The sequence below is a fragment of the Canis lupus genome, chromosome 7, assembly GCF_011100685.1.
Source record: "Canis lupus familiaris isolate Mischka breed German Shepherd chromosome 7, alternate assembly UU_Cfam_GSD_1.0, whole genome shotgun sequence".
Taxonomy (NCBI): domain Eukaryota; kingdom Metazoa; phylum Chordata; class Mammalia; order Carnivora; family Canidae; genus Canis; species Canis lupus.
Genome location: NC_049228.1, coordinates 73289759 through 73302581, shown reverse-complemented (window position 1 = coordinate 73302581; position 12823 = coordinate 73289759). Strand labels below are relative to the sequence as shown.

At 41.3% G+C, this 12823-nt stretch overlaps 1 protein-coding gene across 16 annotated transcripts in view; it reads right to left on the bottom strand.

Annotated features, from left to right (window-relative positions):
• ARHGAP28 (Rho GTPase activating protein 28) overlaps positions 1–12823 on the bottom strand; it is a 237580-nt gene that overhangs the window by 37265 nt on the left and 187492 nt on the right. For all 16 annotated transcript variants that reach the window (XM_038543825.1, XM_038543820.1, XM_038543824.1 and 13 more), the window contains 4 exons: positions 10542–10684; positions 7833–7998; positions 7636–7727; positions 5156–5233 (listed from right to left, as the gene is read on the bottom strand). In XM_038543825.1, the coding sequence (XP_038399753.1) occupies positions 5156–5233; positions 7636–7727; positions 7833–7998; positions 10542–10684 (479 nt within the window). The remainder of the gene's footprint in view (positions 1–5155; positions 5234–7635; positions 7728–7832; positions 7999–10541; positions 10685–12823) is intronic.

The following is a 12823-nucleotide window of genomic DNA, read 5'->3' as shown; positions in this document are numbered from 1 at the left end:
TATCCCAGTAAAGGAACTCTGACCTCACGGCAACATGCAGACCAATGACATCTTCCTGGAGCAGTTATAGCAAAGTGTTATGCCAAGAGGTACACATGTCTTCCACATGTTTGCATGCTTGCCCAATCCTTCCTAAGACTTGGAACACTGCGTAAATACTTTTAAAAAATCAGTAAGCCTCCATAAGTTTTAGTTGGGTTATACAGTTCACATTATTGATTCACTTGATTATCAGTGCCACCATTCTCCAGGTTTCTTTTTCAAAGTCAAACTCATTTTCTACCACCTCCTTGAACTGCATACAGAGTTTACCTATTAATAGCAGGTAGTTGCCATAGTTCTCTAACTGACACTAACTACTCTGAAAACTCTCAGTGTCTTTGAGGCATCTGTTTTATCCTCATGAGTGGCCTAATTTTTCCAGCCTTAAGTCACACACAGTCAGAATCAGTCTGCACATCTGACCTTTCCCCACCATGCTGCAGCTCATTAACCAGCTTCTTGTCCTTGAGAAGCTCTCAATCTAATAGGAATAATAGAGCAAATCAAGGAAATCTTTTGCTGATAAATACACTTTGTAAAGCACTGAAGCATACATATAAAGTGCTTCCTAGGATAAAAGAAGTAGAGCACAGTCTGGAATCTGATGAGAGAAGGATGCGTGAGATCCATTCCCTGCCCCTAGACATCTTGCAGTTTAGTGAATGGGACTATCTTATGAACTCATGATGCTAACTCCAGTCACATATTGGACGCTATGTAGCCAGGAAAAAGAATCCAACTCTGCTCAGGCCAAGTCTTGAGTCTATGAGTAACTGTCAGGGGAAGAGGAAATAGAAGGGTACTCCAGACAGGAGAAAGTGCTCCAGCAGTGATACACATGCAAGAAAACCCACTGGGTCTGGGGAACTCAAATTAATCTAGTGTTGCTAGGGCACAGACCAGAGCCAACCCCCAGGGGACTGAACTTCATTCCATGGGCCGTGAGGCAACATGGAATGTGTCCAAGCATGAGAACAAGGTGAGATTTATTTCTTCTGACAGCCAGATGGGAAAGCGATTTGGAAGAGAGCTTGCTATCGACTGAAGAACAGATGAGAGGCAAGGAGACCAGCTACTGGGCCATGGCACTATTTCTGGAAAATCGAGGACTAACCTTGATAAGCAGCTATAAGGCAAAAAGGAGAGGTAGCATCGAGAAACGCCTGAGAGAGAAAACTTGACTGACTGCTAGCTGGGGTCACGGGGAGATGGAGGTGTTGTTAGCAGGAAGTACAGGGAAAACACCAGACGTCTTCCATCCATTGACTGGTGCCACAAAGCAAAGGGGAAACTGTTTTCAAGGAGGCAGGAAGCCCCAGCAAGAGCAGAATAAATCAAACTCATCGCCCACATCCCTCTGCTGTAGGAATTTGTCTGAAACTCAATGTGACCACCATTCTAACTCACCAGTGGATCTCTGTTGCTTAACAGGCAACATAGCTCCAGCACCAAGAGCAGGCTCTATGACCAGATTCTTTAGGTTTTTATCCCAATTCCACAACTGACAAGTTCTCAGGCCTGTCCCCCAAGTTTTTCACTGTGCAAGAGGGATATTAAAATGACTTCACAGAGATTAAATCAGACAATACAATGTAAAGCTCAGTGAGGAGAGTCCACCACACAGTAAGCTCTCAATAAATGCTGGCTGCTTCTAACATCCTCCTCCCCCTGGTCTATAATAATCTCTAGTATTATTACTATGGGAAATCCATGCCTATGTGCTTATTTGGGTAATAGTATCTCTTCATCTTGTCTGGAAGGCCAGGATCAAACAAAACTGAGAGAGAACGTCCTCTCTTCCTTTTGACCATATCAAACTGAGGGACACAGGAGCAGAGCGGACATTTCCATGGTGGTCCTAAACATGACACCATACACCCAGTGTTGAATTTAGCTTGCCAAAGACAGGAAAGGAAGCATTTACAGGTTAAGGAAGTCGTGTCTTCTGTCCGATGTTAATGAGAACTCTAGGCAGGGGTCAGATGCCACATCCTTAAGTCTGCTCTGAGCAAATATATAACCTGCTTCCATTTAGGAGGTAGTTTTATAAAAATGCAAATGACCCGCCTTCAGCTTCAGAAACCAGTTCAAGAAGGGAAACCAGCAGGCCAGGTAACATAATTGTGAAACATTTAAAGCAGCCTCAGAATAACTGAAACTAGACAAAGACAAAAAAAAAAATATCCTTGCATGTCAAACAGCCTGCCTTCTTCCATAAAATGTATTCCCCAGTGTTTGGCTCAAATTTCTGTCATTTTTGGAGAAGAAAATCAGTGGAAACACCAAAGCATTAAATTGGTTCCAAATGATCAGAGGCCTCGAATACAGGAATGGGCTCCGATGCCGTGTTTCCTGTGCAGTCAAAGCTAGCAGCTTCCCCACAGGGCTGTGCCCCCGTTAGTCTCACCAGGCCTCAAAAGTACAAGATTGTTCATAATCATACATTAGTGTTAGCGTCATGCGTTTGGCACAATTGGAGGATAATTAGAATGGAGTTTTTTTTTTTAAACTATCTTTCCCCAAGCACATTCCTAGAAAAAAAATAGTCTAACAGAAGAACTTACAAAAGTGGTTTAAAGTTTGAACAAAGAAGAGAAATAAAGACCCCTTTAATATATCAAGTTACAATGTCTTTCTAACTATGATATTCCCTCATTTCTGTTTGCTGGCCCAGATTTCTCTCACACTGGTTTTCCTGGAGCTCAAACCATGAAAACATCTGGATTACATTTTCAGACTAATAAGAGATGGAATAAATAGGCTGAAACTACATAAAACCGATTAGGGGGGAAAAGGGACTTTTCCCAAAATGTGGTTCAAGAATACATGGGCCTGTAAGAACATTCTGAAGGGATTATTAGCCTAGGGTAAGCATTTTTCAGTCAAAGATTAGCTAAAGAAAAGTAACTTCTGCTATGGAGTCAAACTTCATGCACACAACAAATATTGTCTCCTTTTGATTATTTTGAGAAAAAGTTTTAAATAATCTCCATTATGTTATACACACACACACACACACACACACACACGAGCCAGGAAGAATCTGCAAATACCACTTCCCAATGATAAGTTTAGAAGAATGAAGTCTAATTGTGCCTAAGAAATTTGTTTCTCTGGCTTCATTTCTTCATTTTGGTTCTCTGACTCTATAGATATGACAACTTTCATCCTCTGATTCAGGGTACATATAGCCACTGTAGCAACGAGAATCTAAGACAAAAAGCAGACTCAATTCAGAAAGAATAAATCTTGAGGAAACATTAGGAATTTTCTTGCCTTTCAGCATCTAGCAATCTCCACTCCCAGGGAAGTGACAATTCTCCAAATGCCCCGGCCCTTCTGTCATTGGCAAAGTGGTGCACTGCTCAGATCTCCCTCATAAAATGAATTATCTGCATAAAATAATTGGTGATTCCTGGCACCAACTCTGCTAGCAGTTAACACTGCTCATCTGCCTCATCCCCTTCTTTACAAGATGCTGGGGCAGTGACTGAGTGCATTGTGGAAGCTGATTCCTGGCCCCTCTGCCTGGTGAGGGGGTGCTCTGAAGGGCAGGCAGGGCCAGCATCAGCCCTGCATCTGCTGTGAGGCACAGCCTTACCAGCCTGGCTTCTTCCTTTGCACCCTTCAGAAACACTGACTCTTCTACTCCTGACTCCATCTCAGAATATGCCTTCTACAGCTTCCAATAGACACAGCTTATTTCTCAGTTTCTACTTACAAAAACATCTCATCACACTTCTAAATAAAAACCCTGAGATTTCTGATACAAATAGAATTTCCCAAGACATGTACCAAAATGAATTAATGAAGAAATGCTCTTCTACCTCTACACGTTGCAACTAAGTTAATTTTCCCCTCATCTCGAGACTTCTTTTTTCAGAGACTGATTATTTAAAACTGCTCAGGTTCTCACATCTACCAGCCAGGGAGATCCAAGGGCAGAGTGGGACTCTTCAGTGTAATGCCCCCTCTGCCCCACCCCCCCGGGTGAAAAAGTGGGATATCTTACTGGAAATTTATTTATTTATTTATTTATTTATTTATTTATTTATTTATTTAAAGATTTTATTTATTTATTCATGAGAGACACACAGAGAGAGAGAGAGAGAGAGAGAGAGAGGCAGAGACACAGGCAGAGGGAGAAGCAGGCTCCATGCAGGGAACCTGACGTGGGACTCGATCCCAGGACTCCAAGATCATGCCCTGGGCCAAAGGCAGGCACCAAACCGCTGAGCCACCCAGGGATCCCCTCTAACTGGAAATTTATGAGAAAAGTTTTTCTTTTTACTGATTCTCTCCTTTATGGCACTGTGGAGTTTGCTACTACATAGAAGTAGGAAGGCAAAGTAAAAGGACTCACATTACACAGGTGGTTTTATATGTAGAAATTAACTTTACCTTATATGCAACTAGGCTTTGGAACTGCTGAGTGATTATTCTAGTGTTAACATCCATTCCTACATATTTTTATAAGGACTTTCATTAAAAAGACATCCAAAGAATGTTTCTAAGTTTAAAGCAACTGATAATGAGGAGCACCCAGGTGGCTCAATCAATTAAGCTTTGGACTCTTGATTTCAGCTCAGGTCATGAACTCAGGATCGTGAGATCGAGCCCCGCATAGGGCTCTGCGCTGGGTGTAAAGCCTACTTAAAATTCTCTCTCCCTCTCCTTTTGCCCCTCTCTTCCCGCTCTAAACAAACCAAAAAAAAGTACATAAAAAAATATGAAGTAACCGATAATGGAAATGAAGGCTCACGTAATATTGGCTTGGCAAATTCCATGACTGGGAAGAACATAGCAAACTAAAGTGTTTAACCCAGAAAACAGTGATGGAAAATTTCAACTTTTCGAAACTAAAGATAAGAAGCAGTCTTTCACGGTGAGCTGGTGTGTTCTTGCACTGTTGCTGGTTTTTTATTGTTGTTGTTTTAAAAGGATATACAACTCAGGATCACAGAACAACATTTAATCATAGGCATCCAGAACACGAGATAGGGTCAAGTGGTCCTATCAGCAGCAACAAAAAAGGACTTGATCTCTGGGACCTGTGTGAACTGGGTCTAGTTAGCCTAGATCTCCCATTAGAAAGAGAGAAAATGTTCAGTACCTTGACTTTGGCAGTACATCCTGAAAGTCGAAAAATTCCTTCAGATTCCAGGCCTGACTCCTCAACTTTCTCAAAAAACTAGAAAGCAATGATACATTATAAAAATGAATACCTCCATACAATTACAAACATCTGAAATTACAATGATGGTGACAACAATCAATAAATTACCAAGCATATGTGTACGTTCCTGGTATTTGAATGTTCACAACTGCCTCCAAGGTCAACAACAGTTTCTAATTTGCAAATGAAAGGAGACTGAGAACTGTTCTATCAATTCCCAGGATCAACCTCAAAAGTAAGGGCACTGTCTCTCAAGTTTGTGTTCTTGACCACTAGAGTACACCACCACTTGACTAAGTTAAGATCTGATTACTATGTATCTCTTTCTGCAGATGGAACAATAGGAAAAGATTCTAAATTTACTATTATTAGAACCATTTCAGCTGAGAGACTATAGGAATTCTAGAAATATGACCAAGAAGGCAGAAACTGTAAAGGTTTATATGCCTCCTGAGTTCCCATGGTGGTATGATGATGATGATGATGATGATAATGATGATTGATGATGATGATGATGTTGTTAACATAGTAATAACACAACCTGACATTTATTGTGCACTTATTGTGTCAGATGCCCCTTTCTCAGCACTTTGCCATGTATTAATTCATTTAATCTTCACATTAATCCGACAAGGCAGGTGCTAATCGCATCCCCATCCAAATACTGAGAAGACTAAGGCATGGAGAGGGTAAGTGACTTGCCTGTGTTCACATGGTAAGGGGAGGCTCAAATCCTCCTCTTCAAGAGGAATACTCCTCTTGAAGTCTTTAATTCCTTTAATTCCTCTTCAAGAAATGGGGGTGACTGAATTAAGGTAGGGAGATAAATGGATATTTAGGCTAAGGAAATATGTCCATAGAAAAGACTCTCCCATGGGAGTGGAAGAATTAATACCTTAAGCTGTCTTCAATGAGGAGTACTTGATATCAAGAGTAATAATAGCTAACATGTATTGAGTTGCTAAGATGATATAAATCTAGATTTAGTTGAACTAGCATTTACCATGCACTTTCCATTTGCTAAATTCCATGCTAGGTTTTTGCAGCTACATAATAATATAAATCCAAGTGTTGAATCTCCTCAGTCTTCGATTTTTATGCATTATCTTCAAACTCCATCCTTTATAGAGAGGACAGAGGTAGTGATTCTAGTTCTAATTCAAGAAAGGAAAAGAAAATCTTCATGTCACCACCATAGGCTGGGCTCGCCTTTGCCCTTCCTCCTAGTTGGCTGTGGGCTCAAGGGTAAGGTATCTCACTCTCCTCCTTAGTAACCTCATCAGTAGAAGGGAAATGATCACACAACCTCCTCAGGCTGCTAAGTGCTGACTACCCATGCTAGGGTATAGATGGCACTTACTCAGGGAAGGAACCCTATAGATGCCCCTGTGCACACTGGCATGTCACCAGCACCCTCTGGCTCTTTGATTGCCATTCTCTATCTCCATCAGCAGCAACCAATCACCTGACTTGAGAAGTATCTCAGTCTCCGGCACTGGCAGCAAAGTTTAGGGAGTATACAGTAAAGAACCATAGCATTGTTATTGTGAATAAGGTAAGTATATGTTTCCTCAGTCAATATTTTTCTAAATTACTTAAAAACTCAATTTAAAATGCAACAAGCTTTGTGTTTAGGGGTTGGGATTTTAAATGTGCCACTGGATGTCACTGTTGAATAAATGCATACTTGAGTAAACCAGTGTAAATTGTTGGCTATAAAAAACATGACTTAAAAAAAAAAAAACATGACTTAAAATCAAATCAGCTATTGAGTGATTGAGTGATGATGGTCACAGATACTGACAAATGATAATTCAGATAATATCATTTTTAAAACCCCCTTCCACCAAACTTATTCTTTATCTAAACATATTCTATCTTCCTAGTGATACCTGAAAAACCACCAGAAAAATGGATTTTAGGCTTTATTAAGCTTTGTTAGCCAAATTCATTTGAATGATTGCACATATACATTTAAAAACACCCAACCTGTGATATAGCTAGGCAAATACCTATATAATCAGTAAATGTACAGCTGATAATTAATGGTCATCTTGTATTCTGCAGGGAATAATCAAATACAAACACAAACATGTAACACACATAAGTAACCTTTAGAAAACACTGGAAAAAATATAACAGAAGGAAGCCATACAACAGAGCATCTGTGTTCATCACCTGATGCTTTACTGTCAGACCGTGTAATAGGCTCTAAAAGTTTGCAGCAAAGCAAACTGGTTACAAGTATTGTGGGATGCTATGGGGATGCAAGAAGAAAGCTGAAAATCACCCAGGGCCTGAGTCCTAAGACAGCTTCAGTGTCTTTAAATATATAAGAAAATTCATTAGCAGGTTTATAACTCCAAACTGCAGGCAGGAGGCTCTAGTTTTTCCTCAGTCATTTACACTCCACTCACTTTTTGTAACACCAATGGGACCTTCACTCCAGGGTCTTTCTTTCGGTCATTGTCCAATAGAACTGTAAGTGGAACTCCAAAAATACCATTGTCTTCGTTGTAAAATGGGCAAGAAAGAAAGAAAAAAGAATCAGCAAAGCACTAACTTATTCCAGTGTATCAAAGAGCTAAAATCAGAAGAAACCTGTCTTAACCACCTCGTCCTTTAACTTTCTCAGTTTTGTTTCTTTTCAGCTGGATTCCAAAGGCATCGAAAAAGGCAGTCAATTCAATCAGGGAGAGATGGCGGATTTTTTTCATATCTTCGGCAGACAGATCTCCTGCTTCAGTTAGGCCGAATCTGGTTTTCTGGACAATAAATTTCTAAAATACATATTGAAGATACTTATTTTTCACGGCAAAGGAAAATTATTATTCCCTCATTCAAATACCACCTGGACATTCTAAATCTGAATAGCAAAACATGTTGCTTATAAAAAATCTCTGAGGAGCAAGTTGCATCACAGAAAGATTATGAATGATTTCAGAACGTTTGCAGAACACTCCTGTGCTAAATTAGAAACAAAAGAGTGATCTGGAATGTACTATAACACTGTCGTCACAACCATGAAAATGTCCTTCTTCTAAGAAACATCCTGTGTTGTTAACTGATGCCCCAGGCACCCCATGGAATGTACCTACCATGGGTATACATGACATGCACACAAGGCCCAATAGCTAAGTGCTCCCAGAAGAGCTTCTGACATATCTTTTCAGGGGTTTGGGGCTCTTAGTCCTTGAATCAGGTATGATCTATTCTCTTCTGCATATTCTAAAAGACTAATCTCCCCCACTGAATGTGATTGCACATTTCTGCTGAAACAGCACAGTTATTCTAACTTAAAAATCAAATTCAGATATAAAAGTCCAAGCATTTCTAAAAAAGATAAAGATATAGAAAGTACCACATCATCCTATTATCATTTCAGACGATGACATTGCTATATTCTCCATATCCACAATAGGAAACAAAAATACAATAAAATGATAACAGGGCAGCCCGGGTGGCTCAGTGGTTTAGCACCGCCTTCAGCCCAGGGCGTGATCCTGGAGACCTGGGATTGAGTCCCACGTCAGGCTCCCTGCATGGAGCCTGCTTCTCCCTCTGCCTGTGTCTCTGCCTCTCTCTGTGTGTCTCTAATAGATGAACAAAATATTTTAAAAAAATAAAAAATAAAAAAATAAAATGATAACAAAACCCTTCAACAATTCAGAAATACTGTGAAGACTATAACAAGTAAAGACTTTGTAAGATAGAGATTATTCTTATATAATATCAACAAGTATGCTTTGCTCTGAAAAATCCTGGTATTGAATAAAATTGCCAAGGCAGAAAAATTCCAGTTGTTTCAATTATAAAGCTTTATACATTCTCTATAGGAGTTCCCTCAGTTAGAGCTTTCTTGAGGTTTTTAAATCATCTACTCATTCAATCATTCATTCATTTAGTCAGCAATTACTCCTGGGAGCCTCAAGTATTTTAAAAGTGAAACAACAAAATGTAGAATGTGGTTTGGGGCATATCTTATCCTATAAAAAACTTAGTTGTTTTACCTTCTTTCTGAGACCAAAACCTCACATAACAGTAATACATAGCAACAACAACAGAGATAAGAACCACAATCATTCACTGAGTAATTACCAGTTGCTAAATCTCACAGAAAGTTCTTCACAGAAGGCCGACCTGCACCCCAGGTGACCCAAATCTCAGCAGGGGACAGCCGGATGAGGGAGCTGGGAGCCAGCATCCTCTCTTGGATGACTCTCTCTAAAGACTGAGAGGGATGCCCCTAAAACCAGAGTCCCATTGGATTCCCTCTTTTGCCCCAGAACACTTCTGTGCCCTCCAACATAGAGGCTGCTCAGGGGCCAGGAGAAGTTTTGGAGTTTGACATATGTAGGTTTAAATCCTGTTTCAGCCTCCTACTTGCTTTGGGGCTTTGGATCAATTACTCAGCTTCTTTGAGCCTCAGTTTTCTTAGCTGTAAAATGGGAGCAGTCACAGGGTGATTACAACAAGGATACCTAGTACAGCACTAGGTTGGTAGAAAGTACTCAGAAAGCCATACAGTTCTTGCCCTGCCCTCTTGTTCCCCTCCATCATGGGACTGTTGTCTGGGAATGGTCCAGGCTGCCTAGGCAAAGACAGCCACTTTTTATATGACTCATTCCCTTAGCCCTGAATCTGCCTGAGCCCTGCTGGTCATCATGCCTCCAGCTCTGATCAGCACATAATATTCAGGGCTCTATATCATGAACTCTTCACAAATGCATTTACTGAGCAGCCAACAGATCAGTGTAATATAGTTCTTTAGTGGGCTTTCAGGATATAATATCTTGGATATAAAGATACAGATATATAGATATATACATACACACTCTGAGGCTTTCAGGATAATGAAGTATATAGCTCTACTTGCCTATTTTGTAATAATATTATAAATTCTTGAGTCTATTTGATAAATTTTTAATGCCTGTCCTGCAAGTACTCACTTCTTATTTTAATGACTGTGACTTATTGCAGTAGCCCCTCTGATATGTGACTTCTAGAGGCATAAGCTAGTATATAGTTAGAATCTGCATTAACCTATAAGTAAGGATATAAAGCACATGAAAGCACACATTCAGGAAATCCTGTTTCCTCTGTAAAACAGTATTAAAGTATATACCTTTAGAACTCTTCCTCAACTCAGTCCTGCCAGGTACAGCTAGGTAGGCTGTGCAATGCACAACCATGATGCCCTGGTGTTATGCAACACTGATGCCTGCCCTCTTCCTCCACACATACATATTAAAAAAAAATCCTAGTTTGTCCCACAGAAAAGTCAGAGGAAGTTATTGGGATAATCATGAAAAGTTTTACGTACAGTTAAAGCGTAGTCTTCTTTCTTAAAATCTGACTTCTTAAATTTATTTCTTTTTGGAACTTCTGTAACCATTTCTGAATAAGATACTTCAAAGGACAGCTCTTCAGTTTCTGGTACAATGTTTTTTTCCAGATAATTGTCATCTAAAAAAAAGGATATATAATATTTTATATGCCAAATCAACATCATGTACTATAAAATAAGCACAAAGTATAAGCATGTTAGAATGTTTACATCCAAGGAATAGCATTGGACTCACCCAGGCAATTTCAGTTAAGCAATAATGTGAGGTCACTGGACTTCCGTATGAATGAATTTCTATAATAACTATCCAAACAAACTTTCTATTTCATCTGATATCTTTAATCTTAGATTTTTTTCTCATGAAAGGCAATGAGGATTACTCGAGGAAAGCCCACAAATGATGTATTTCTTCTATATGTTCTTATGATATTACAGTTAAGTCCACCTAAACCCAATGTCCCTGTTACTAGGGAAGTAGAAGCTTAAGGCAGAGGGAGAAGGAGCAAAAAACTCCCCCAGAATTCCTGCCTAAAATCACTTCTCTTGTTTTTTCTCCCAAACTGTGGGATGTTTGTCTCTTAGGATGCATTCGAATTAAATCTGGACTTCAGTGTTAGGTTTGTTCAGGTAAATTGATCCAAATTCTTATGATTTGATTTGGTTACCTGACCTAGCATGATATTCATTAATAAAGAGCCAAATGGGTGACAAGAAATGTCCCACATCAATGTTCTCCATGAGGTAGTTTGAAATTAAGATTCCTTGATCAAAAACAAATGAATCCAGAAATCATTTGAGTAATCCTAAACTCTGATTTCTGACTAAGATTTGGTTTGCCACCATTTCTCATTACTTGGAAAAACTTTTCATATGCGTTTAAAAAAACAAAACAAAACAAAAACTTGACTACAAAAAAAGAGAACTCATCTAAAGGAAAACCAAATACTGGGAGGAGGGGCAAGATGGGTAGGGTCCCCAAATCACCTGTCCCCACCAAATTACCTAGATAACCTTCAAATCATCCTGAAAATCTATGAATTCGGCCTGAGATTTAAAGAGAGAACAGCTGGAATGCTACTGAGAGAAGAGTTTGTGCTTCTACCAAGGTAGGAAGACAGGGGGAAAGAGAATTAAAGAAACAAAAGGCATCCAAGGGGGAGGGGCCCCGTGAGGAGCCGGGCTAAGGCCAGGGCGAGTGTCCCCAAGACAGGAAAGCACCGGACCAGAGAAGCAGGAGCTGCACCAATCTTCCCGGGCGGAAAGGGGCTTGCAGGGAGTTAGAGCAGGACCCAGGAGGGCGGGGATGCCCTCGGGCTCCCGGGGACACTAACGGACACCTGCGCCCCGGGAGAGTGCGCCGAGCTCCCTAAGGGCTGCAGCTCTCAAGGCGGGCCCGGAGCAGCTCGGAGGGGCTCGGGCGGCGGCTCCGCGGAGGGGGCTGCGGAGCGGGAGGAGCTCGGGGGGGCTCGGGCTGAGGCTCTGCACGAAGCGGGCTGTGCCACCGCGAGCGCGAATCCAACAGTGCAGGCTCCGGAGCACAGGGCTCGGGGACACAGCCCAGGATCCGGCCTCCCCCCGGGACAGGCAGAGGCCAGGAGGGCCCAGGACAGCGAGGACGCTCCTGCCCCGAGCTGAGCAGATCAGTGGCCCCGCCCGGAGCCTCCAGGCCCTGCAGAGGAGAGCTCCGGAGGTACTGCGGGAGCTGACTCCAGGGCTCCAGAGCTGGCCCCGCCACTGCGGTTGTTCCTCCTGGGGCCTCACGGGGTAAACAACCCCCACTGAGCCCTGCACCAGGCAGGGGCACAGCAGCTCCCCCAAGTGCTAACACCTGAAAATCAGCACAACAGGCCCCTCCCCCAGAAGACCAACTAGACGGACAAGTTCCAGGGGAAGTCAACGGACTTAAAGTACACAGAATCAGAAGATACTCCCCGTGGTTTTTTTTTTTTTCTTTTTGATTTCTGTTTGCTTCCCCCACCCTTTTCCCCCCTTTCTTTCTTTTTCTTCTCTTTTTTCTTTTTCTTTTTCTCTTTTCTTTCCTTTTTTCTCTCCTCTCTTTTTCTCCTTTTCCCAATACAACTTGTTTTTGGCCACTCTGCACTGAGCAAAATGACTAGAAGGAAAACCTCACCTCAAAAGAAAGAATCCGAAACAGTCCTCTCTCCCACAGAGCTACAAAATCTGGATTACAATTCAATGTCAGAAAGCCAATTCAGAAGCACTATTATACAGCTACTGGTGACTCTAGAAAAAAGCAT